The sequence below is a fragment of the Dysidea avara genome, chromosome 7, assembly GCF_963678975.1.
Source record: "Dysidea avara chromosome 7, odDysAvar1.4, whole genome shotgun sequence".
Classification (NCBI taxonomy): domain Eukaryota; kingdom Metazoa; phylum Porifera; class Demospongiae; order Dictyoceratida; family Dysideidae; genus Dysidea; species Dysidea avara.
This window is the reverse complement of record NC_089278.1, coordinates 5,962,222-5,984,385: the sequence shown is the minus strand read 5'-3', so window position 1 is coordinate 5,984,385 and position 22,164 is coordinate 5,962,222. Positions and strand designations below refer to the sequence as shown.

General features: G+C 38.0%; 3 protein-coding genes across 9 annotated transcripts; 2 read left to right on the top strand and 1 right to left on the bottom strand.

The window, feature by feature from the left end:
• The first annotated feature begins 335 nt into the window (after positions 1-335).
• On the top strand, positions 336-3,824 carry LOC136262402 (uncharacterized). Of its 2 annotated transcripts, none has more exons than XM_066056654.1 (2): positions 336-409; positions 568-3,824. In XM_066056654.1, the coding sequence occupies exon 2, from the start codon at positions 568-570 to the stop codon at positions 3,637-3,639; it is 3,072 nt and encodes a 1,023-aa protein (XP_065912726.1). In that variant the 5' UTR covers positions 336-409; the 3' UTR covers positions 3,640-3,824. The 2 variants fall into 2 exon arrangements, with proteins under 2 accessions (XP_065912726.1, XP_065912725.1); XM_066056653.1 differs by having other exon boundaries at positions 395-502.
• LOC136262401 (sterol regulatory element-binding protein cleavage-activating protein-like) lies at positions 3,676-13,480 on the bottom strand. 3 transcript variants are annotated; one of them, XM_066056652.1, is made up of 25 exons: positions 13,392-13,480; positions 11,450-11,590; positions 10,359-10,515; positions 9,670-9,821; positions 8,850-8,972; positions 8,390-8,436; positions 8,068-8,182; positions 7,916-8,009; positions 7,787-7,865; positions 7,577-7,703; positions 7,040-7,152; positions 6,841-6,938; positions 6,638-6,736; positions 6,453-6,477; positions 6,299-6,393; positions 5,901-6,247; positions 5,599-5,854; positions 5,423-5,544; positions 4,953-5,364; positions 4,817-4,902; positions 4,613-4,763; positions 4,444-4,521; positions 4,197-4,397; positions 4,088-4,147; positions 3,676-4,029 (listed from the first exon to the last, which is right to left on the bottom strand). In XM_066056652.1, the coding sequence occupies exons 2-25, from the start codon at positions 11,551-11,553 to the stop codon at positions 3,856-3,858; spliced, it is 3,315 nt and encodes a 1,104-aa protein (XP_065912724.1). In that variant the 5' UTR covers positions 11,554-11,590; positions 13,392-13,480; the 3' UTR covers positions 3,676-3,855. The 3 variants fall into 3 exon arrangements, with proteins under 3 accessions (XP_065912724.1, XP_065912722.1, XP_065912723.1); XM_066056650.1 differs by lacking the exon at positions 13,392-13,480 and adding an exon at positions 13,072-13,246; XM_066056651.1 differs by lacking the exon at positions 13,392-13,480 and adding an exon at positions 13,076-13,246.
• On the top strand, positions 13,135-21,366 carry LOC136262404 (uncharacterized). Of its 4 annotated transcripts, XM_066056657.1 has the most exons (7): positions 13,137-13,233; positions 14,022-14,150; positions 15,148-15,205; positions 15,267-15,342; positions 18,146-18,217; positions 18,283-18,619; positions 19,179-21,366. In XM_066056657.1, the coding sequence occupies exons 6-7, from the start codon at positions 18,535-18,537 to the stop codon at positions 21,326-21,328; spliced, it is 2,235 nt and encodes a 744-aa protein (XP_065912729.1). In that variant the 5' UTR covers positions 13,137-13,233; positions 14,022-14,150; positions 15,148-15,205; positions 15,267-15,342; positions 18,146-18,217; positions 18,283-18,534; the 3' UTR covers positions 21,329-21,366. The 4 variants fall into 4 exon arrangements, with proteins under 4 accessions (XP_065912728.1, XP_065912729.1, XP_065912731.1 ...); XM_066056656.1 differs by lacking the exon at positions 14,022-14,150 and having other exon boundaries at positions 13,135-13,233; XM_066056659.1 differs by lacking the exons at positions 13,137-13,233; positions 14,022-14,150 and adding an exon at positions 14,193-14,359.
• The last annotated feature ends 798 nt before the right edge of the window (positions 21,367-22,164 follow it).

Here is a 22,164-nt window from a genome sequence, read left to right as displayed (position 1 = left end):
TATTTATACATATTTGGTGCGACTATCACTTGTGCTACTAATTATGCTGTTAGTAATACCAAGAGTAAATAATGGAATTTTTATTTACTATTGGTAATACCTAATTTGTAGCAATTAAATATTAAATTCAGATTATTAATTGTAGATCAACTGCATGTTTAGCTTTGCACAAAAATACATTCTCAGTAGCTAGCTTCTGTTTAGCTATGCATGGTCAGCTACTGAATGCTCTATTAGAGTAGTTCGTGTATTGTAAATACCAGCACTTACTTATTAGTGTGGCGCTGTCCGCTCTTATATAGGAGCGGGCGGCACCACGCTAATTAGCTGGCTATTATTAATTTGGGCGGGGCTGGAAAGATCACAATTTAATGTACATCGTATAATTCTATAGTTTTGGCATGGCAAGGTAGAGTGTATGGCTGTATGCTACTGCAACACCCTGATAAAAAAACTGTCATGCATCACTGATCATAATAGTATATCGAAAAATCCTCTGCAAGTAATTAGCTGTCTAGCTTGATAAAATGGTTACACATGTACATTACATGTATATTTTTTGTTTAGATGAGGTATACAAGTTACTTTCTGATACACATGATAACTCTCACTGGAGCTGTCAACATTTACCCACACCTGAATGATCCAGCTGAACATCCAGACTATGACAGGTATTCGGTGAAACATCCAACTTATTCCACTTTCGGTGACAAGCCCAAATTTGAAGCTCTACGATCATTTCAACTACAAAATCTTCACATTGTAAACTACAAGGAAGACATTGATAAATTCCTACTACTAGACAACACCAGTTTAGGGTCGGTGATATGGCCCAGTTATCCCTTCTTGTATGCAGACAATGTCAAGGAAGTCATTGACTACATTGCTAGTAAAAACCTGTTTGTGGCTGGAGTGTGGGGCTTTGTGCCAGGATCAGGGCCCGGTAATGGCAGAGAATATCAAGAGAATTTCCCACAGGAATATCACCCTCCACAAGATGTATTGATGTACATGGAACAAAAGTTGGGGGAGAAATGGTTCGGAGTCAGTGCTGGGGAACAAGATGGCCGATACATCGGATCATATGTCTTTGAAATGATGCCGACAAATGGAGACAGGGTTAAACAGTACTTAAATTTTAGAATGCATTTTAAGGGTATGGAAGATATACTTGGTCCAAAGATGTTTGTATTGCATGGCTTACCAATGCCTCACTATGTTTTGAAGACTGGACTGTACACTATTGCTGGTGCAGAGACGGCCCAAGGACTACCTAATGCACAAATCTTTTATTCTTTTATTCGTGGTGCTGGCAAACAATATGGTGTGCTTTGGATGGGCAATGTTTCTGTATACAACAGATTTGGCTATAAAGTGTATACAAATTCAACTAACAAGCAAACTGTTGAACATCACCATAATCACTACAGTGAGACCGTCGAGGAAATAACCAAGTATGGAATGAACAGGCATGTTAATTTTACTTGTATGACTCAGAATGATGGAGGCCCCACTTGTGGTACATCCTTAAATCTAATGAAGCGTTTAATGTACTCTCATATAATGTACAACAGTGCTTACATGGGGTTTGAGAATGAATGGTTTATTGGTGGTAGTGATAATTTCTCACCAATTGGACAAATGCAGCATGCAGCTAAGCAATGGCTGCAGGATTTTGGTAGTGTTGGAACTCACCTAGCCAATGTAGGTTTATTATTAGACTTCTACTCTGGATGGAATCCACCGAGACATTTTTATGGTGGTACTTTATACAGGGTGTGGTCAAACTTACCGTACTCCGATGGAGATTACTTTACCGATAACATTTTCCAAATGTTCTATCCTCGATATCAAGACTGCTCTTATTTTCATGACGAAAGTGGTTTCAGTTCAGCAACTCCATATGGAGATATGTTGGATGTCATATTGACTGATGCTGCTCTGTGGGACATGCAGAGGTATGACACACTGATTTTTGCTAGCACTCTACAGTACACAAGAGAATTATCAGACAATCTGGAAAAGTACATTAGGTCAGGAGGAAATGTCATAATCACTGCTGATAATTTTGCCCTTTTCCAGGATGATTTCTATCCTTTCTTGAAAGCCAAAGTTGACCTCAACTCTTGTGATTATGTTCCACCTGGCCAGATTGTGTCTGTGAACCTTACAAACTATTATTTCAATATAACAGAGGTGAACCCGATGACAGTGTGTAAATTTCACTACTATGGATCAAATGCACAGATATTGGCTGAAACAGCAGATTACTTTAGACAGTTAACATTCTTGTTTCATCCTTTTGATGGTTCTGGTTATGTGATGGTCTTTGCAACACCATATGCCATGTCTGCCAAACTAGTCAATGTACCTACAAATGATGTTGGTGTTCCAATGCTGCCAGCCTTCCCTCTGTTACTTCATGCTTATATCATGATAGATCGGTTCCTTACGAATACAAGCATCTTTTACTTGTTACAGCCATCAGTAAACCTATCCTATATAGTTAACTATGTAAGTGATAGGGACTACCTGATATTAGTGACCAACCCTCTGATAAAGGAGCAGCCATTTAAAATTGTCAGTCCATTGGGTAAAATTGTTAAGATAGTAGAGCATCCATTGGATCAGTCAGAGAAAAACAAAACTGGTTATTTACCAGATGGATATGAAGGTACTGATCTTGGTGTTAGTACAGATACTACTATAGCTGGTGTGGATACAAGACTGTTTACTGTCACATTAGATAGTGATGTGGTCAAAATAATTGATAAGGTCACACCCAAACCAAGGCCTAATGGAGTTGTACTTCACTTGCGGCAAATAAGTAATTCTCTTATGGATGAAATACATCGTCGTCCAACTTTCTTCCGGCACTTTGATTCTGTGATTGTAGATTACTCTTATGTTATGTCTAAAGACAATGACTTCTTGGTGACAGAGGCCAAGTGGGCTAGTGAACAGAACCTTAAAGTGTACGTTGATGCTTCTCCTGCAATTGATCTTTTCCCGAACCTACGGCTAGTTAACAACTCAGTGACTGATTTTAATATGAGCTTTGCCAGTTTACAACAGTTACTACAAAAGCTAGCGGTATACCAAGTCAGGAATTTGATTATATCTTTGCATCGAGTCCCAGAAAATGATATAACATATTCTGCCACTTTACAAGAGTTCAACACAACACTACACACTCTTCTGCAGTTAGCTGATGCTAAAGGAATCAAAATGCACTTGAGAGATGCGACCAAAAATCCATCTGGTAACATTGGGGGTACCTACTTGTGGCTCAAAAACTGCAACTTGGACAGCTCTATCAAAATAGCACCAAACCTAGCATTAATATGGCAGCAACCATTGTCTGATATTAGTTATGTACTAAAGGATGCACCACTTTTCTTTCTGAACACTCCTCAAAATGACTTGTATGGAAATCGCTATACAGTGAATAATCCCATTCACGACCAAGGTGACAATGTTACTAAGCCACTAACTGAGCTGTGCTCCATTCGAACCTGTCCTTATCGTAAGGGAACTAACACTATCCCTCTAGTCATTGATGCCAATCTACCTACTCCTGAAGATGAATATCTAGAAGCTGACTGGTTGGAAACATTCTTGATAAACAAACAGCCGTAAGTTGTAGCTGATACTGTATAGCTATGTTTGTCATAATTAGCAATAGCCCTGTTTTTATAATGGAACATATGTACTACAATGTTAACTTATTGTATGGACTGTATGGTAATGATTCTGTACATATGCTGTAACATAATTATGCAATTTACAATGTCAATAGATAAAAATATAAATTGTAATTAAAAATAAATCTATAAATAAAAAAGAAAAACTCTTTTATTTTTTGACTGGTAATGATATCACATGTACTGATCGACTTGAAATACAAGCAAGTGTGGAAGAGTCAAGATAAATGAGATGGTTAAGCGGGACTATTCTGTTGAGTTTTGATCGAAGTGGTATATCAGTATTGCAATTACCAGTTTGGGAATCATAGACAGAGACAGAACCCTAATTTGTGAATAACACAAATTTATCACAGTAATTCAAACAATTATATAAATCCTACCTCGTAACCAATAGCAATTAATCTACTTCCTACCAACGTCATTTCCATAGTTTGCATTTTCTATATTTTTAAATTATTAAACATTAAAAAATATCATTACACAACTCACAAGTTTGATGGTATTCAAGCAAACACCTTTTGTCATGTGCCACACTTTGACTGTCACATCACCTCCAAGACTAACTATTGTTTTATCATTACAGCACAGCTGTAACACAGCTCCCTCATGGGCAGTAAGCATGTATAAGTGTCTGGCATCAGTTAAACTATAACAGCAAATCATACCATCGGCACATCCTGATACCAAATACTGAAATGAAGGAGATATCAATACTGCTAGAATGAAGTACTTGTACCTTATAAATTTGTACAGCAGTGATGTTTCCAGTGTGATGGTTGAAGGCACATAAAATTGTCAGATCATTTTGCCATACCTAATGTGTGATACAGTACACGTTAGCAGTGCTATAGTTCTGTCTACACTACACGTTAGCAGTGCTATAGTTCTGTCTGTGGCTAGCTCACCTTCACAATGCCATCCAATGAGCCAGATACAATATAACCAGTGAAATAGTACATTATACCAATTGGCTTGTAGTGGGCTTTGATCTCCTTAGAAAGATTTCCAGCAAAATCAAACATGTCCAAATACCCATCCATTCGCCCAACTACAACACTACAATGTTATTTACAGTAAAACTGCTACTAACATAACATGTAAATACTCACGATTTCTTGAGAATTACAATATTAAGAATTCCAGATGATTTCAATGAATTCTTAAATACCAAATTACCATTGGTACTATCCCATACCTGATGGGACCATTAACACTAGCAGCAGTTGGCGATGGCATCACACTTACCTCAATGCTGCCATCGTTACACCCTAACCCTATGAGTCTGTGGGCCACATCCATACACCAAACAGTTGAAGGTCGGACTCTAGATGATACTTGTTCTGCAGGACCGTATTTTAATGCGAGGGAGGATGTATATGGAGAAGAGATATCAAAGTGTTGAGAGTAGTTGTATCCGCCGTCGTGAGAACTGGCAATACTGCCTGAATCTATGGATAACACTGAGTTTGCTGATATAAGTGATGTGTTGTCCCCAAATGAAGTTAATGAAGTTTCAGATCTAGTTCTAAAGTATGTTCCATTAGTTCTTTGATTGGGTGGGCTTGTTACATTTAACGATGTCGTCGATCTATGTCTTATGTCAGTTAAACTTGCGTTGCTGACATTGAAAGAGCTTGGCATTTGGTTGCGTATAAAACTACAGCAAATACACAGCAACATATCACAATGGTATGCATGCTACATGATTGGGTAACCTTCTCTCGCTTCTGTTTATCAACAAAAAGCAATTTCTGTAAATCGGGTCCCATATACGGATTTCTCCATCGGTACTGGTTGTAATCAAATGACCACAATCGTGCTTCAAGAATTTAATAGGCTAGAAGTAAAAAATAAATAAAACAAGGCACATCTTAATATATAGTACTAATACCTCTTTGTGTCCTCTTAAGGTAGTGACAAGCTTTGAAGTGTTCTGTTTACTAGGCATGACAAACAGTCTTTGTTTTCTTTTTCTTTCCTTCCACCAGCGTAAGATATCATAGACTATTAGAAATACTGTACCAGCCACCACTATTGCCACTGAGAGGGTGAATGGTGAAATATTTAAAACACTAAATTCATCTTTCAGTTCAGTCACATCTCCAAAATGTAGCAAGATTTTTATTTGTGGTAGATACGTAATAAACCTGAAAAGAGATGGACTAGACAGAATGAGTTTCTCAACTAAACTACCTGTTAACAACCGAGTAGTTATAATGCTGTAACAGCAATGGCCAGTAATTGTTGATCATCTGATTCCAACACGGCTTCACACCACACAATTCTCTCTTCTTTAGTGCTCCACCTTTGAATTGGAAGTTATTCAAGTCAATTGGTAGTAAGGAGATTAGCTGGCTCAAAAAGTCTTCCTTGTTTGACTGCATCAAATGATTGCTGACTGGGCTTGGGTTAACATCACTTAGCCTGTTAATGAATTCATCATTTGTAGTGCTGGAGTATTTCACAATCTGCAGAATAGTACTCTGTAGAGTCCCCCCACTCTCATAAAGCAAGTACACCATATATACACTGAACATGACCTACAAGAAGACTTGCATGGTGACTACACTATGCAATGTCATGTAGGCTACCATTGAGAATCTTTGAAGTAGTCTGTTCTTGGCCAAATAGTAGAGAAGTTTTTCTCTCTTTACTGTCCGATTAGGAGATCGACTGCCAATGCTCACTAGACCATGTGAGGTACAAACATTGATATACACAGTACACTTTAGTGTATATACTAACCTCTAGGCCTACCGATATCAGAAGACTAAATAAAGTAAGAAAGAGAAACAGATACAAGGGCCAATTAAAAATTAAACATGATGTATGCACGACAGTTTGTAGTATTAGTAGTAGTTAGTATGCATGACATGGTCATGTTGTACAAGTAACATCACAAGTGAGTTAAGTGTAGCATTCTCACGTACATCCATCCTTGTAATGTCAATTGACAGAACTGTTGGAAAAAATACTATCTGTAGAAATATGGTTGAGAGGATCCCAATCAGTGTGATGACACAGAACTCCTACACAGTGTGATAGGTGAGTAGTGAATAAGCAATTGTCATATGCCCGTACACACGCACACATACACACAATGCACCATTCACGCTGGCACACACTTACTCACTTGCATTATGGTGTTGCTAAACACATACATACCAACAAGTGGCAAACAGATCTCTGCAAGCAAATTTTTGGCTATGTACCATCCTTCATTACTGAGCCCTACAAAACACACAATAGGAAATAACTTTACACACACACACTACACACACACACTACACACACTACACACACTACACACTACACACACACGTGCACTAAACCTTCAGCAATCCTGATCTCAACTGGTTTGTATGATGGGACTGACACAACAGCTTTAACAATCAGCATCACCTTTTCCATGCCAACCATCACAACCAAATAAGGAAATATCTCACTGCAGCATGACAACAACTATAATGCACACACACACACGCACGCACAAAACTCTACAGTGGCACCTCCTTCATTACATTAGGAAATAGTTGTCTGAAATAGGGACAAAAAGAGGCCCTAATATAGACCAAGCATTTCATGGAACATTTAATGGAAAAAACACATTCTCTAACAGATACTGTATAGCCTAAGTATTTCAAGGGGTAAATTTTTCGAGGTTGAGCAATGTTGCTAAAAATAAAATTTTCGTGGATTTGCAAACACTCCCAAAATGTATTAGACTATATGGAGGTCCAACTATTTCAAGAATAAGTTTTTGTTGGTAACCCCCAAAACTGCGAAATCAGCGAAAATTTTCCCCCTCGAAATATTTAGGCTATACGGTAATACTCACAATACAATACACGCAAAAATACACAAAATACCTTCCTCTGAAGGAAATACTCAAGCCAAACACAGTACAGATGCCAACAGACATGGTCAGGGAACTGATGGTGGTCAGAACTGCTGTGAACCCCAGACCAAACTTGGACTTCACTTGCTCAATCTTACCTACAATAATGGATAGCAGTCAGAGCATACGTATTCATTTATGAAACACTCTAATAGAACACACACCCCTATGCCATACTTACCTACTGAGAAAGTGATATAAGCAAACACTATCAAGTAGACAAATCCCAATGGAATAAATTGAAACCAGCTATAGTCACTCTGTAGGTTAATGGATGTTATGACATCGTGCAAGAAAGGTGCTTGATTACTTCATAGAAAAAGTGTCTAGCTGTTGAGTCCATTATTTTTGGTTGATTCCACATTGATCTTAGAGTGTTTATGCATGTCTGTACTTTATGGAAACTGTGGAAAAAAGAAATGTTGTGTAAGGTATTTCAAACATTTAGTCACTGTAGCTTACTTGTCAAAACTAACATTAAACATCAGCGTCACTGCAATGGTCGCTAAGGAATTAGCATTTCTTGACTTGAAAGAGGCAGAACTCCTGCCTTTCCAGTATCCTCCATAGTATAGCTCTGGAATAATACATGTGCATTCACCAGGGTAGAAAATGATTGCAGTCACAGCCACACACACACACACACACACACACACACACACACACACACACACACACACACACACACACACACACACACACACACACACACACACACACACACACACACACACACACACACACCACGCTAATTCTAGTATCAGTAAATAAATTGTGCACTCACTATAAAGAGAATTGCGATCTTCTTCAAACTGTGGTGATGATGCATCACTGAAATGTTAACAGTGGATACATGATGTGAGGAACAATACTATTTATTGTATTGGTAGTGATCTATAGGGAACTCAGAGTACATCCTTTATAGAGGGGTTAAATGCAGTGTCTTTTATTCATTGAGAGGAGTTCAACTATCACACAACAAATATCAAATTGAAGCTTACTTACAGGGGAGAATCCCTATTATATAAATGAGTACTGATTAGCAATTATGACAAATTTTGGGAGCCATACTGCAACACATGTGGTTACTTTATAACAACCACAAGCTTTTTGTCTAAGACTTCACAGAGGTACATAAAGTCCATGATTAAGAAGGCCACTAAGTACAGGTACATAGTAATATTTCACTGATAAATATAAGAACATAATTTATTGTAACATCAGTTAACACTCAGCTAACAAACCTTGCATCATGTTTCAGAACTAACAGAGCAGGGGAAATAGCGCTCAGTGGAAATCCTGAATAATCACCAAATTTTTCCTTTAAGAACTGTTTAGCAACTGGGTGTACCACTGAAGAACATTCACTACAAGAGCATGATAATAATAAATCACCATGTTGTAAATAAATATCAAATATGTAAATAAATATCAAATATGTAAATAAATATCAAATATGTAAATAAATATCACAGTGCAACATGTACAATGCTTATTTGGGAGTAACCTTGCTAATCTTGGCCAGCACAACATTACACCATTTTAATCAATGGCAAGAGCCAGAGGAGGTATGACACACTTACTTGAGTTGCATAAAGTAGTAATTAACTAAAAAATAACTTTAGGGGGATATCAATAAAAGCCAGGTGCCAATTGAAAGCTTTTCTTGTGTGTAATTTGATAGTGAAGTGAACCCCACTGAACCTCGGTGGTTGATATTGGTATACGTGGCAATTGGAGATGTCATCACATGATGAAGAGCTTATTGCTTGATATGAAGGCAGACAACAATAGAAGAAAATAACACTGGAAATTGTAAGGTGCTCCCAAAGGTTATTTACATTGTGCTTAATGTGTGTCGTACCTATTCTGGACAAGAGCTAAAAACAACATTTTTAACACAGATGAAACAATTCAATTGATTTACTAACATGACATTCAAGTGATAATGCTTAGCACATAATAATGGTACAACCCTTTTTTGTAATAAATTCCACGGGAGAGATATTATCAGTTACAAATATGCATGGCTAGTACAAAAGTACACATCACTACATACAGTACCTGTCTGCTTCCTTCAACTTCAGCAGCACATGTATACTAGCAGCCTCCCTGATAGCTTCATAGCGAGATGTGCACACTTTGAAGTATTGTATACAGTCAATTTCAACCTGAACAACAACTTGTTGAACAATTGCCAGTGGCTCTCCAAAGAACTACAATAAACAATGTGCAGTACAGAGGCACAAACTGACTCAATACTATACAAATGACCACACATGACATGTTTATTGACTGTGTTGTGCCACATCCACAACAGCACCCAAATATAGATCTGGATAAACAATAAATGCTATTATGTGGTTTGTCATTTATCCCATAGTAGCAGTATGTGTGTGTGCGTATGTGTGAATGTGTTACAACTCTGTGTGTGTGTGTGTACGTGTGTGTATGCTTGTGGGTGCAGCAGCACAAAATGATGCTACAATAGTCAAAAAATTACTGTATGTAAGCAATCCATCAAACACAACAAATCACAACAGGCACCATATGCACATATATTCATAGCTTCAGTTCGGAGTTTTTTAAAATGGTTGTTCAATCATCATTGGCATCTGTGTTGTACATGTGACATGCATGCGTGTGCCAAGTGTGCATGCAGGCCTACAAGGTGTATGCAACTGAACACAATAACCAAACAACGTACCTACACTTACAGATAACAGTACAAATATTACATACAGACACCTTACCCATGAAGGAATGATAGGCAATGCTCCTGGGGCTGGATTAGTTTCCATCCAAGTGACATTGGAGGGAGTGTGTAACACTCGATAGTTGAGCCACGGGGAGTCCCAGACTAATGGAGTATATGGGTCCCCCGTTGGTAAAATGTTGACAAGGGGCAAACTAGATATCACATAAGCTTTGATTGTAACAATGTTAGAATAGGCATACCATACAGTGGGAAACTGTTACAAAACCACCGTTGGTGGTTGGTGCTAGCAAAGTGCATGCCAATACTTAATCAATTAACACAGTATGCACATGGATGGTTATGGCGTCTAGACTATGTGGTATTCAACTACAGTTCAAATTAGTCATCTCTCTGAAAGAGCACTCAATTTCGTCTAGATTTGAGAATATTATTCCAAACTCCATAGCTTGATGGTAGCACTCTAGCTTGATAAGAGTTTGATATTCCAGTAGCTCTGGTCATTCAAGAGTTACTGAAAAGGACTGCAAACTTCTATCAGCAGCAGATTTCATTTTTACACGATTGAAACATGGTGAAGTTGACATCTACAAAGATGATTTGTCACAAGCCATATCCTCATGCGCAAAATGTTTAGATGGAAAATTTTTAGCAAATGCACTATCATTTGCCAAAATTTTCCAACGCAAAAGTTTCCCTCCTTGCGGCAATCACTGTACAATACAAGAAAATTATTCACAAGTGGATTTATCCAGCTACTTATCTAACTAGTTTTGCATTTCTAGTATGTGAACCAGCTACATCAACTACGTGGAATGTAAAATTTCACACAAAGTGAGTATGCATTGTGATTGCAAATGCGTGTGTTTTATTTGAAGTTTATCTGGTAGAATACTGGAGATCAGCTGGCTGTGTATCTATTACACTGCTCAAATAACCATCAATAAAAGTGACAAACAGGAGACCACCAGTGCCACAAGGTATTCCTGACACAATTATGCTATGAATTTAGCTTTAAAAAAGGGTGGAAACATCAAAATCCCTGTATATCAATTACACTAATTGTTATTCATTTGCAAGTAAATCCCCACAGACAAATGAAGTCCAATCAGAAAATAATGTGCCTACCTAAACAGAATCACCACCACAGTAGAGAAGAATATCACAGTCCTTTGGTAGGTGGCACAGAACAGACCATGCTTGTAGAAATAAGATGCAATGGCTGCTTCCATCCTATCACCACATTAAACTGTATGCCAATGTCATCTCCTGTACAATATATACATAATAAGGTACATTTCATAACACACACACACACACAAATTATGTGACCGTGATCACGGACTAGTCAGAACATCTTGAAATGGTGGTTTGATTGGTCCAGGACCAGTGTCTGAAATTATGGTCAGACATCTGCCATTTTCTGACCATTTCTGAACACTTTTAGAATTTTTCGTACAGTACTATTGAGCATGACTGACCACATAACAGGATGTCAGACCAACATAATTTCAGGCCCTGGGTCCATTTGTATTAGCGTGATCATAGATACGTATTTAAACCGATACCAGTACATTTATACCCCTGAACTAAGAACATTTTGCCACTGTAGCATACAAAATACGGGTGTATGGCCCCAGGGTGCCAGGGAGAACAGAGTTCTCTGCAGTACCAGTCCTGTGTGTTAAGTTTCTTTGTAAGTGATTCTCCATCCTCTCCTGTCTTCTGTGACAGTAGCTGCTTACCAGCCTTCCCCACTGCTTTGTGGGTGGAATGCTTTGTGTTATGACTGTATTTATTATTATTATTACTACTGTATAATGTACAGACCTCAATCACGAGTATAATGTACATGATTAGTGAACAAACTAAACGTAAATTAACGTAGAGCTCTAGTAAAGATTTGAAAGTATCAACATTATCAGTTTCCACAAGGTTATCGGGTAAGTGATTCCATAATCAGATTGCTCTTGGAAAAAATGAATACATGAAAGAATCAATTCTTGAGGGTAAGTATAGGAATTTATTGGTTGTTACTACGGGTGATACTGGGAACTTTATGAAGGATATGATCACAAGGGATATCTACATACTGATTAATAATTTTATGAAACATAACCAAAATTGAATCATCTCTTTTTCTCTCCAATGATTGCCAATCAAGCATAGCTGTAACACTGGAACATCGGGAATAATCACTAAATACAAATTTGGCAGCCTTCCTTTGAATCATCTCAATTTGGTGAATGTTAGTGTGTAAGTGTGGTGACCAGATGACTGCAGCGTATTCACAGATGGGGCGGATATATGTCTGGTGTCATTACATTTTAATGTCTTGCATGCTAACCAAAGTTCCTTTGAAAAAATGCCAAGGCAGAGTTAGCTCGACCAATAATTCCTGAAATATGTGCAGACCAGGACAAATTACCTGAAATTGTTAGACCAAGATATTTAGCAGATTGTACTCTGTATCACAATCATTCAACCTGTAGTGATACACAAAAGGGGAGGATTTGTTAGAAACTATGAGATGTTCACTGTACATTCTTGATACCCAGCGTTATTTGCACTGGAGGTACGAAGATACAGCTTTTGGTACACCGTGGATAGTATAACTATGGTTACACCCATGATACACCCCCAGTACAAGTTGACCTAGTTGCTGTAGAGGACACGAATGGGTGGGCAACACAATACATTACAATACACACAAGGGGACTTTACATGCTATTTAAGACAAAAATGCTCACCTACCGCATCGACCCGCGCTGAAGCTCTGGAAACTCACGCTTTGACGCACTCACTTAGTGTATAAATCTAATTAATGCCCACTGCTATTTCAAACCGTGCAAGTTTCCGTATATTTTAGAAGTCTAGCCGCGATCAACCCGACTTTGTACCAGTGTTCATCGGTAAGCTTGCATGTAATATTGCGTATTAGTCATGCACTATTGGACTAGTTCAATTTATAGTCGTCTTCCGTGATGCAATATTCGTACGATTCGTCGTACGATTCCCAATCCCCTTACATAACATGCATAAATTTAATGCAAAGGGGATTTCAGCTTACAAGAGTAAATTTCCTGTCATAAAACTATCAGACGACTTAATTCTCCACCTCATCATTTATGGCTTCCCGAGTGGCTTCCTTGCGCTGTGGTATGGTAAAACCTCTTCGACACTTACTTGATTAATCTTAGTGTCATTATTTTACATATAGAAGTGCGTAGCGCTTCCTTGCAACACAAACTGTAGGAACAGAATGTATTATATTCGAGATTATATTTGATTGGAATGGACTCCCACATGATTCAGTCCAATTTGTTTTAAGACACACCTTGATAGATTTTATAATAATATTATCAAGATATTGTATAATTATTTTTGTAGTAGTTTGATTATGTTTTTACAGGCTTTGCCCTCTTACCTGTACCCTCAATAATAATAATGTGTACATGCAACAGCTACCACTGACTGTGTCATAATAGCTGGAAATTTTGGCGAGTGAACGATGTTTCGCCAAACTAAAATCCGCCAAATCGCTTGTCCAATACAAATCTGTAGTAGCTCAACAAATTCACCAAACTTTGTTCTCGCCAAAATCCTATCACAGCAAATTCGCCCAAAGTTTCCTCCCACCAAACTTTCAGTATAGTGTACGATTGTGTGAAACATGCTGACCAACAATTCTCTTTGATAGGCAGCAAATTCTTAAGATGGGGTCCTTTCACAGCACAGCAATAATTCTTTAAAGCTCCTTAGTCCTGCCTGTTCTGTGTGGGTGAGACATCTTACCATCAGGTGCAGTGTTAATTAACTGAATATCAAGGTGAATATTCTTTTTTTATTTTTTTATTTTTTCCCGGGCTAGATGGAGCTGAATATTCTACTACTGAAACTGGTGTAAAAGATTGTGGTGTCTAAAGTACTCATATAGAGTAAAAATGGTTTACACTGCACAATCACTATTAACATTTCAATACCTTGCATGTCTATAAAGAAATGTGAATAAAAGCATTTGGCGGCTATCACCTAAAAGTGAGTGATTGTTCTATTAGAGTATTTGAGAAATCTACAAGTGTTCTGTAAGAGTACATATATTTGGTGCCAAAATGTTCACTTCTGGTGAAACCCCTTAGAATCATGCCTGGCATTGATCTCTGTGCAAAGTTTGATTTACCATTTAACTCATGATCAATGATTAATGGTTTATAAAATGCACCCTGTTGGGAATACATATTACCTTTGTGCTGTGCACCCATGAGATAATCACACAAAGCCAGCCTATTAAACAATGTCCGGCAGATTTCTTATCTCGCCTGTGACAATGTTTTATCATGAAGATAGTTTAATAATAAATACAAAGCACCTACCACATGCTTTTCAAAATTTCTTGCAGATGATATTATGTGAAAGAACTGATAAGGAGTACATTTACCTTAACATGTGCATTTAAACATGGTTGTTGTTTATTTGCTTTGATAATACAATTTGTTGGTATTTCTTAAACTATTAATCATTTATTTGCATGGGAGGATCAAAGTGCTGTATTTACCATTTAACCATGTAACTGTACTGTATCTGCCATGTTAAGATAAACCACACATGCACACTTCCTCCACCTCTCCTCTACTATAAAGGTCATGCGGTCTTGTAAGCTTAAATCACAGTAACTTTGCTGTTTTTTCATTGGTAGTTTTTTTTTTAACGGCACCTCATTCTTCCTGCCAGACAGTTATGTCATTTAACATAGCCAGATTGGTGTATTGAAGAATATGTACTTATACGCACGTACACACATATTATATGCATGTTGTGTTCTATAGTGACTGTGGCTTGATGGCTTCATCAGGTCTTAATGATTTTAATAGTGTTGCTGATCAGGTATGTGTGTAGGGTATGTGTGTAGGGTATGTGTGAATATCTGTAACTTATTTCAATTTAGCCACCACTTGATGCAACACTGAATATTGATAATTTCTCACAAAGTGTGGGGCAGCCACCAAGAAGCAGTGTACCAGGTGAACAGGTGTTTTTAAGTCTCTTTACTTATGAACCTATAAATTGCCCTGTTGTTCAGCATGCAAGCATTTGCATGTATGCCAAGGGCGAGGCCAAGGGTCACCCACAGAGGGGAGCAACTGGCCCCTGGCCCAGCCTGTTTGGGGCCCCCAGTCAATGTGCTTTGTGTGTCTGGGAAACTTTGTGCATGCCACTTAATAGCTTTTAGTTTTTGATGAGGACCAACATGGCCTAGAAAATGGAAGTGCCTATATGTGAAACAATTCAATGCCATGCAACAGCATAGGAGTTATGTTAGCAACAGGACAAATAGTGAATCACATCTCAGCTTTGGTTCTGTTGACAAAAAATGTAATACACGCACATGCTGTGACATATAAAGAATGCTATGCAACTTACCAAGAGTTAGTAATCTATATATTAATTCTCTTCGCCCACGCACGTGTTTTTCGAGCACTGATCCGTCATTCTTGGTCGGATTTCAATCGGATCGGTACCATTCAATTCTAGAATTTGAGACAAATCTTTTGATCCGGGATTGGTGGCGATTCGTTAAACTGCGTGAAATATCCTTTAAACCACCGTAGCTACCGGAGGAAGACACGAAGGTGTCCAAAACTTTCTGGAGACCTTTATCGTGTTACCAGTCTTCCCCATCCCAGCTTACACCAGACGTTTCTCTCCCCCTGTGGACGACAGAACGAGAAACGGAAAATCGAGGCCATAAAATTTTTAAACAAAAACTCCTCCCTGGTTTTTCCCCCGATTAGCTTCAAACTCGCTAGACCAACTACCCGTCCAAAACAATGTGTCATAAGGTGGTTTTCGTGTCTGTCATTACGTGCTAACCTTGGTTGCGAGATACTTATCACTGTCAATGGCCATTATAAGTTTACGATACGCGTGTACGGCATTCCGGTATACACGCGTTGCCAATAGAAAATCAGATGACGTATTGGTCTAAAAGCTTACAATGAAATAGGATCAATCACTTTTTCATGATTTAACCAATCAAATCAGCTAATTTGATCATGTGATCTGGTGTGTACGCTATCATCCGGCAACTAAAAAAAAATTTTTTTTTAACACACCCACCAGTATAAAAGGAGAGTTTCGTAGTGGGTGTGGCAAGTCTACGAGCTATGATCGGGCTACTTGACAGTCTACATAGGGAAGACTCGCCAGGAATACACACTCTGCACCCTGCTGTGCTGTCCACTACAAGGATAGAGAAGTGTCAGCTACTGCGACATGAATATAAGCAGGTCAGGGACTACAGACAGACCTAAAATGGAGGATTACCAGCAGCACCACTGTAAGGGAGAAGGAAACAGTCGTAGTAGGTGTGGCAATTTAACTAGCTATGATCACTCCAATCAGGCTACCTAACAGACTAAAGGAAGATTCGCCATTATGAGAGATGAAGAACGGAAGATTACGTTCAACTACTCTAATAAAACATACATCTATCTTACCAGGATACGAATCGTCGACAACATCATGAAGTGACTGTTGCAGTCTTCAATGTGTAGGGAGACATAAGATACGTTTTCACTCCTTGGTAACTCCACAGGGACAGCTGAAACTTCTAGAAGCTCCGTTGAACTACCCTAATAGAACATACATCGCGATATCTACCCTAATGGAACACACATAACCGCTCTACCAACAGTCAATCTCTCTCTCTCAACCTCTCTAGAGTAACCACTCTTCATATGAGGGATTCATATTGGTAATGCACCTTGATTCAGAAAGCAACAAAACTCTTCTCTATCCAAATCCACATGGTTGTGTTGACCTTGCTCAGTACAGCTGATAAACTTGAATACCCATACTCAATACTGTACTGCATACACGCTTGGTCATGCAATAAGTAAACATTACAATACCATGACTAGGATGTAGAAATAGAACTACAATTCAGTGACTACATAAATATACAAAATGAATGTGACAAATGCAAGTTGAATTAGAACATAGCTCATTGTGGTGATGCACCAACTATTGGTAAATTGATCCTCATATCACACTCAAAGACTTTATGTTGGTTCATGCAACATCATCAAAATGAAGTTGAGTACATCCCTGCCATTCAAAACTAATCTTTTTCATGTATGTGCATGATTGTAATGGGACACATCTTGATACGCCACCTTCATGAGAACTGTGTTCTGCATGAGTACTGTACAGATGTGCAGAAATTCCAGTTCACAAGGCCACCAACATTACACACAATTGAGGAAATTATGTATGCACATCAGTAGCTATGTGTAATCATGTCTTTGTTGATATGTAATGATGTGAAGTAATGTTCAAATTTAAGTGTATTCACACAATAGGACATAACAATTGTCTTAGTATCACGCGCATTTTGCGCGGGTACCACTAGTAGTTAGTAATAGTAGAGAGGAGAGAGGAGAGTATCTAACACAATACAGAGCCTCTACAAATGATTTAGAGGGATTCAAAGAGCAGACGTGTTAACAAGTGCACACTGGCAGAAAAAAGAAATGTGATGATTAAAACAATCTTCACATATAAAATATACTACAAATTACAAAGTTTTACAGAGGAATCCCTTTGAATCCCTCTAAATCATTTGTAGAGGCTCTGTGTTGTGTTAGATAGATATTCTCCTCTCCACCATTGTTAACTCTTGAACTTGCTGAGTTCCAACAGTAAGGGACCATTTTTATAGCCTTTTTGTAGGGGAAGGGGCATTAATAAGTCTTTTTGTATGTTATTGTGAATTGTTCTGTTAATCTGTTAGTAATATAGTGTCTTCATCATGCTTATATACAGCACAGAGTACACTGCCAAGAGAATTGAGTTTTGTCAAAGTTTCTAGACCCTGGACTGATGATGATTTCATAGGTAAGAAATACGTTATATCTAGAGTTCATAATATTTGAATAAGAACTCTTGGTTATATACCATAGGAAGTCCTATTGACAGAGAACTAGAAGAAATATCACAAAAGATAGTTTATCAGCTAAAATCTATCAATAAAACAAATTTTAAAGCAGGACAGGCTGCTTCAAAACTTCGAGGTCAAATAGGGGGGAAATTAGGAATTTCTATGAAGAAAGTTCTCTCAATACAACTTATGGATTGGCTTGAAATGGGAAATGCTGTTGAAATAAGAAGATTTCGTAGACTTTTTCAAGAGTGGAAGAAATTCTGATCAGTCAATGAGGATTATACTGTTGGCTGCCATCCTAGAGTCTCCTGTACATGATATTGTCTCTGAACATGTTCAAGCAGAGTACTATTCTGGTATGTCACAATATAGTAGACTATATACATCATGTACGTGAGTGTAGCAACCCGGGGAGGAGGGGGGCTGGAGTTCCCTATTGATTTTCTGATTTTAGTTTGCGAAAATGTTGCTAATAGAACAGTAGAGCAGTCAGTGAATAAAATTACCTTCAGAATTGATCTCAAAACACAATCTTTTTTTTGTGGGGGCATGTATTCAGACTCTCCCTAGAGTGTGCTTTGCACACTGTTGCCTGCCCTGAAACTGACCCTAGTTGCTATGCCTATGACGTACTAGACTGTACATCATGTTTGATTATAAGTTGTACATGTTGTGTGTCTAAATGGTGCTATTGCCTTTGCTACACAATGATTCACTATGTTACAAACCGGTTAAACTGAAGTAGGAATTAGAGCTGGTACTGATTTCTGGTAGCTGAAAATTATGACTGTAAATGAGCAAAGCTTTGTGCATTGTTTGTATAAAATTCAGGTTTCTATTATTTATGTGTTATTTTGTATGGTTTGTTACAAAGTTTTATGTGTTTCTTTTCTCTCTCTCTCTCTTTTTTTGCAGTTCGAAGGAAAATTGATAGGAATCACACCAAGAGAGAGCAAACAAAGGTGGCGATGGAGAGTTTTACTGACTTTCTTGACCATGGTGTGTTACCAATGGTTTCTGTTCCAGTTTGTTTGATTGGCTTTTGTGAAGCTGGCAAGTCTAGTTTTAGTCGTTTGCTTACCAGTGTTAAGCTGTCCAGTGTCACCAACAGTACTAAGGTTGCATCATCCTTTTCCATTACTCCATGTCAAGCTAGAAATGTTCTTCTGTGGAAAAGACGAAAAAGAGAGACTAATGCCTGTACCTTAGCTGCAGCAATTACTTTTGCAAGCAAAAATAAAGATGTGCAAAGTGCTGCAAGTTTTATTCATCCCTCTAGAATGGTAGGATCTTCCTCGTTAAACTTTTCACTTTCCTCATCTAATCCCGAGAAGTCCAACACTAAGAAGAAATCACCACCAGCAAAGCAAATTCCTCCGGATGTTGCTGAGATATTAGACAGTCCATCAAATGCTCAGAGCTTAGCTATTAATTTCAATGCCAGTCCAGAAATGATCCTACCAATTCTTGATTGTGGTGGTCAGCCCATGTATCTTGAAGCCATTCCACTATTGGTTGGTCCTCGATGTATTTACTGCATAGTGTACAACCTAATGTGGAAGTTGAATGATTATGCTGTGATAAAGTTTTGGAAAGATGGTGCACTACTCCAACATAAGGTTTCCAGTAAAACATACCTTGAGCATGTTGTGGAGTGGATCTCCATCATTGATTGTCAGTTTTCTAAAGAGTGTGATAGTCAGGATCAACCAACTGCCTTGTTTATTGGCACACATTTTGACCTATTTGTGAAGGAAATGTTCAACAATGACAGAATGGAAGCACACATTGCAGCTAATGATGTATTTGAGCGGATTAAAACTGCAGTAAAAGATAAGTTGTCCAGCTGTAAACTTCACATTAAGGCATACTATGTTGACAACACCACTGCAGGCACTACCAAAGAAGATGTTTCTGCTTCATCCTTACGATCTTTGATACAAGAAATGGCTATGCAGTATTCTGTGCTTTCAATGCCAATATCTTGGCTATGCCTACTCCATCATCTTCAGTACTACAGTAAGTCTTCTAAGCCATATTTGCATATCACAGAAGTCAAAGAATTAGCTGGTATCAGTGGTGTTAAGCGGGATAACTTGGAGGTGTGCCTACAAGTTCTCCATCGTTTAGCAATGCTATTTTGGTTTCACAATGTTGAAGGTCTGCAAGGATATATTTTCACTGACCTCAACTGGTTTTTTAAAGAATTGGGAAGAATTTTTCTAGTTCCTTGTGTTACTCACTATGAAAGTGAATGGAAACATCTGCAGCGAACTGGCATAGTAACTAGTCGTTTGCAGTCTTTCCTGTTTGAAGGTGAATTTATTAAGGGATGGAGTTTACGTGTTCTTGCTTCTCTTGGTCTTTGTGGGGAAATTGAAGATGGTTCAAACACAGCTATTATTCCTAAGGTTTTCTTCATGAATGACCAAGGGAAATCTAATGCTTTCAGCTTACCATTATTTCCTTCAATGATTGAAGCAACAGCACATTCACCACCGCGGACAGAGTATATATCATTTCCAGATGGTAAAAAATTGACTCCACTTTTCTTTGTGTTTTCACCTAATGAATCTGTTCAGTACGGGTTAATGCAGTACACACCTCCTGGATTTTTTACTCATTTAATTTCTAAACTAACAGATATTGAGTTTTTCAGCATCGTCTTGGATGCAAGGGAGCGGCCTGTTGTTCCTTCTTACTGCAATCAGTTTACATTTTGTTTTGGGAGTGGCAGATTAGATGATGTTACTATCCGCAGTTACAGTGATTGCATTCAGGTAACAATAGAACGTAAGACTCGTGAAAATCGTCCTGACTTTACATCACCAGCAGAGATTTCTGCTTCCGTTTACAAAGGAATATATAACACAAGTCAATTGATTCTTCAGAAGTGGATGCCTCAGATCACCATCCATCCTAGTTTCTTTTGTCGCGATTGTAAGACTGTGGATCATTTTGCTGTTCTTCATAACACAACCTTGTCTCCTTTTACATTAAGCTGTACTAAAACTTCAATGGTGTATAGTGCTCAAGAGTCTGAAATGATGTGGTTTCATGAGTGACATATATATTCATTACATTATTTATCTGCTAAAATGAACTGTTTTGACGGGTTTGGTATAAATCATGAAGGTGTTGTACTGCATAATAGCAAAGTATCTCAACGAACAATTAACTATATATTTATGCTATATGCACATCTTTTGCTAGCTGCATGCTTGGTGATATCTTTGATTCCTTAGGCTGGATTTTTCACTTACAATTGACAGCATATACACATAAACATTGTCTGGTAAGTCAAATTTCATGTTTTATCATGAACACTGCAACTGCTTCATAATAAAGGTTGCTCAGAAAAAAGTTGTAATGTATAGAGAGAAAGCTACATTCAGCATAGGTCCACTCGTGAGTATTGAAGAGACCAACTTGTACTTTTTAAAAACTGAAATCTGCCACTTTGATTATTTTGCTATACTCTTCAGTATTGGCTTATGCTTACTCAGTGGCTATAAGTGAACCTACAAGAACATGTAGCTACATGGAACATGTCACTGATTTACTTTTCCTGTGTACATGCTATGTCACAAACAATCTGGGATGTGTGCCATGCAGTTATGACTCGTAAGTATACCATCAAGTGTAGAATTTCTCTTTTTTGGAGAGACTGTGAAATATCATGCACATGTCATAATAGTGAAAACAGTGATATGCCGGTACTACAAATTAATTATAACTGGCAGTAGCATATGTAGCTGTATCATTTTGCATAAAGTTTAGTTGGTAAATCTACAAAACTAGCTGAAATGCAACTCAGCAATGACTGGCTTCTGAAATAGCTAATCTCCCTTTTAAATGACATAAACTTGATTGTAACATATGAACCAGCTTTACTTCTTCA

Bases quoted from the DNA above. Each gene is read 5' to 3' on its own strand.
- LOC136262402 (XM_066056653.1), top strand. From the start codon at position 419: ATGGCTGTATGCTACTGCAACACCCTGATAAAAAAACTGTCATGCATC. The intron at 503-567 runs GTAATTAGCTGT...TTTTTTGTTTAG, and splicing joins TATCGAAAAATCCTCTGCAA to ATGAGGTATACAAGTTACTT.
- LOC136262401 (XM_066056652.1), bottom strand. From the start codon at position 11,553: ATGGAAGCAGCCATTGCATCTTATTTCTACAAGCATGGTCTGTTCTGT. The intron at 5,545-5,598 runs GTATTAGTACTA...TTTTACTTCTAG, and splicing joins CCTTAAGAGGACACAAAGAG to CCTATTAAATTCTTGAAGCA. The intron at 4,030-4,087 runs GTAGGATTTATA...TTCACAAATTAG, and splicing joins TAATTGCTATTGGTTACGAG to GGTTCTGTCTCTGTCTATGA.
- LOC136262404 (XM_066056656.1), top strand. From the start codon at position 18,535: ATGAGGATTATACTGTTGGCTGCCATCCTAGAGTCTCCTGTACATGAT. The intron at 18,620-19,178 runs GTATGTCACAAT...CTTTTTTTGCAG, and splicing joins TCAAGCAGAGTACTATTCTG to TTCGAAGGAAAATTGATAGG.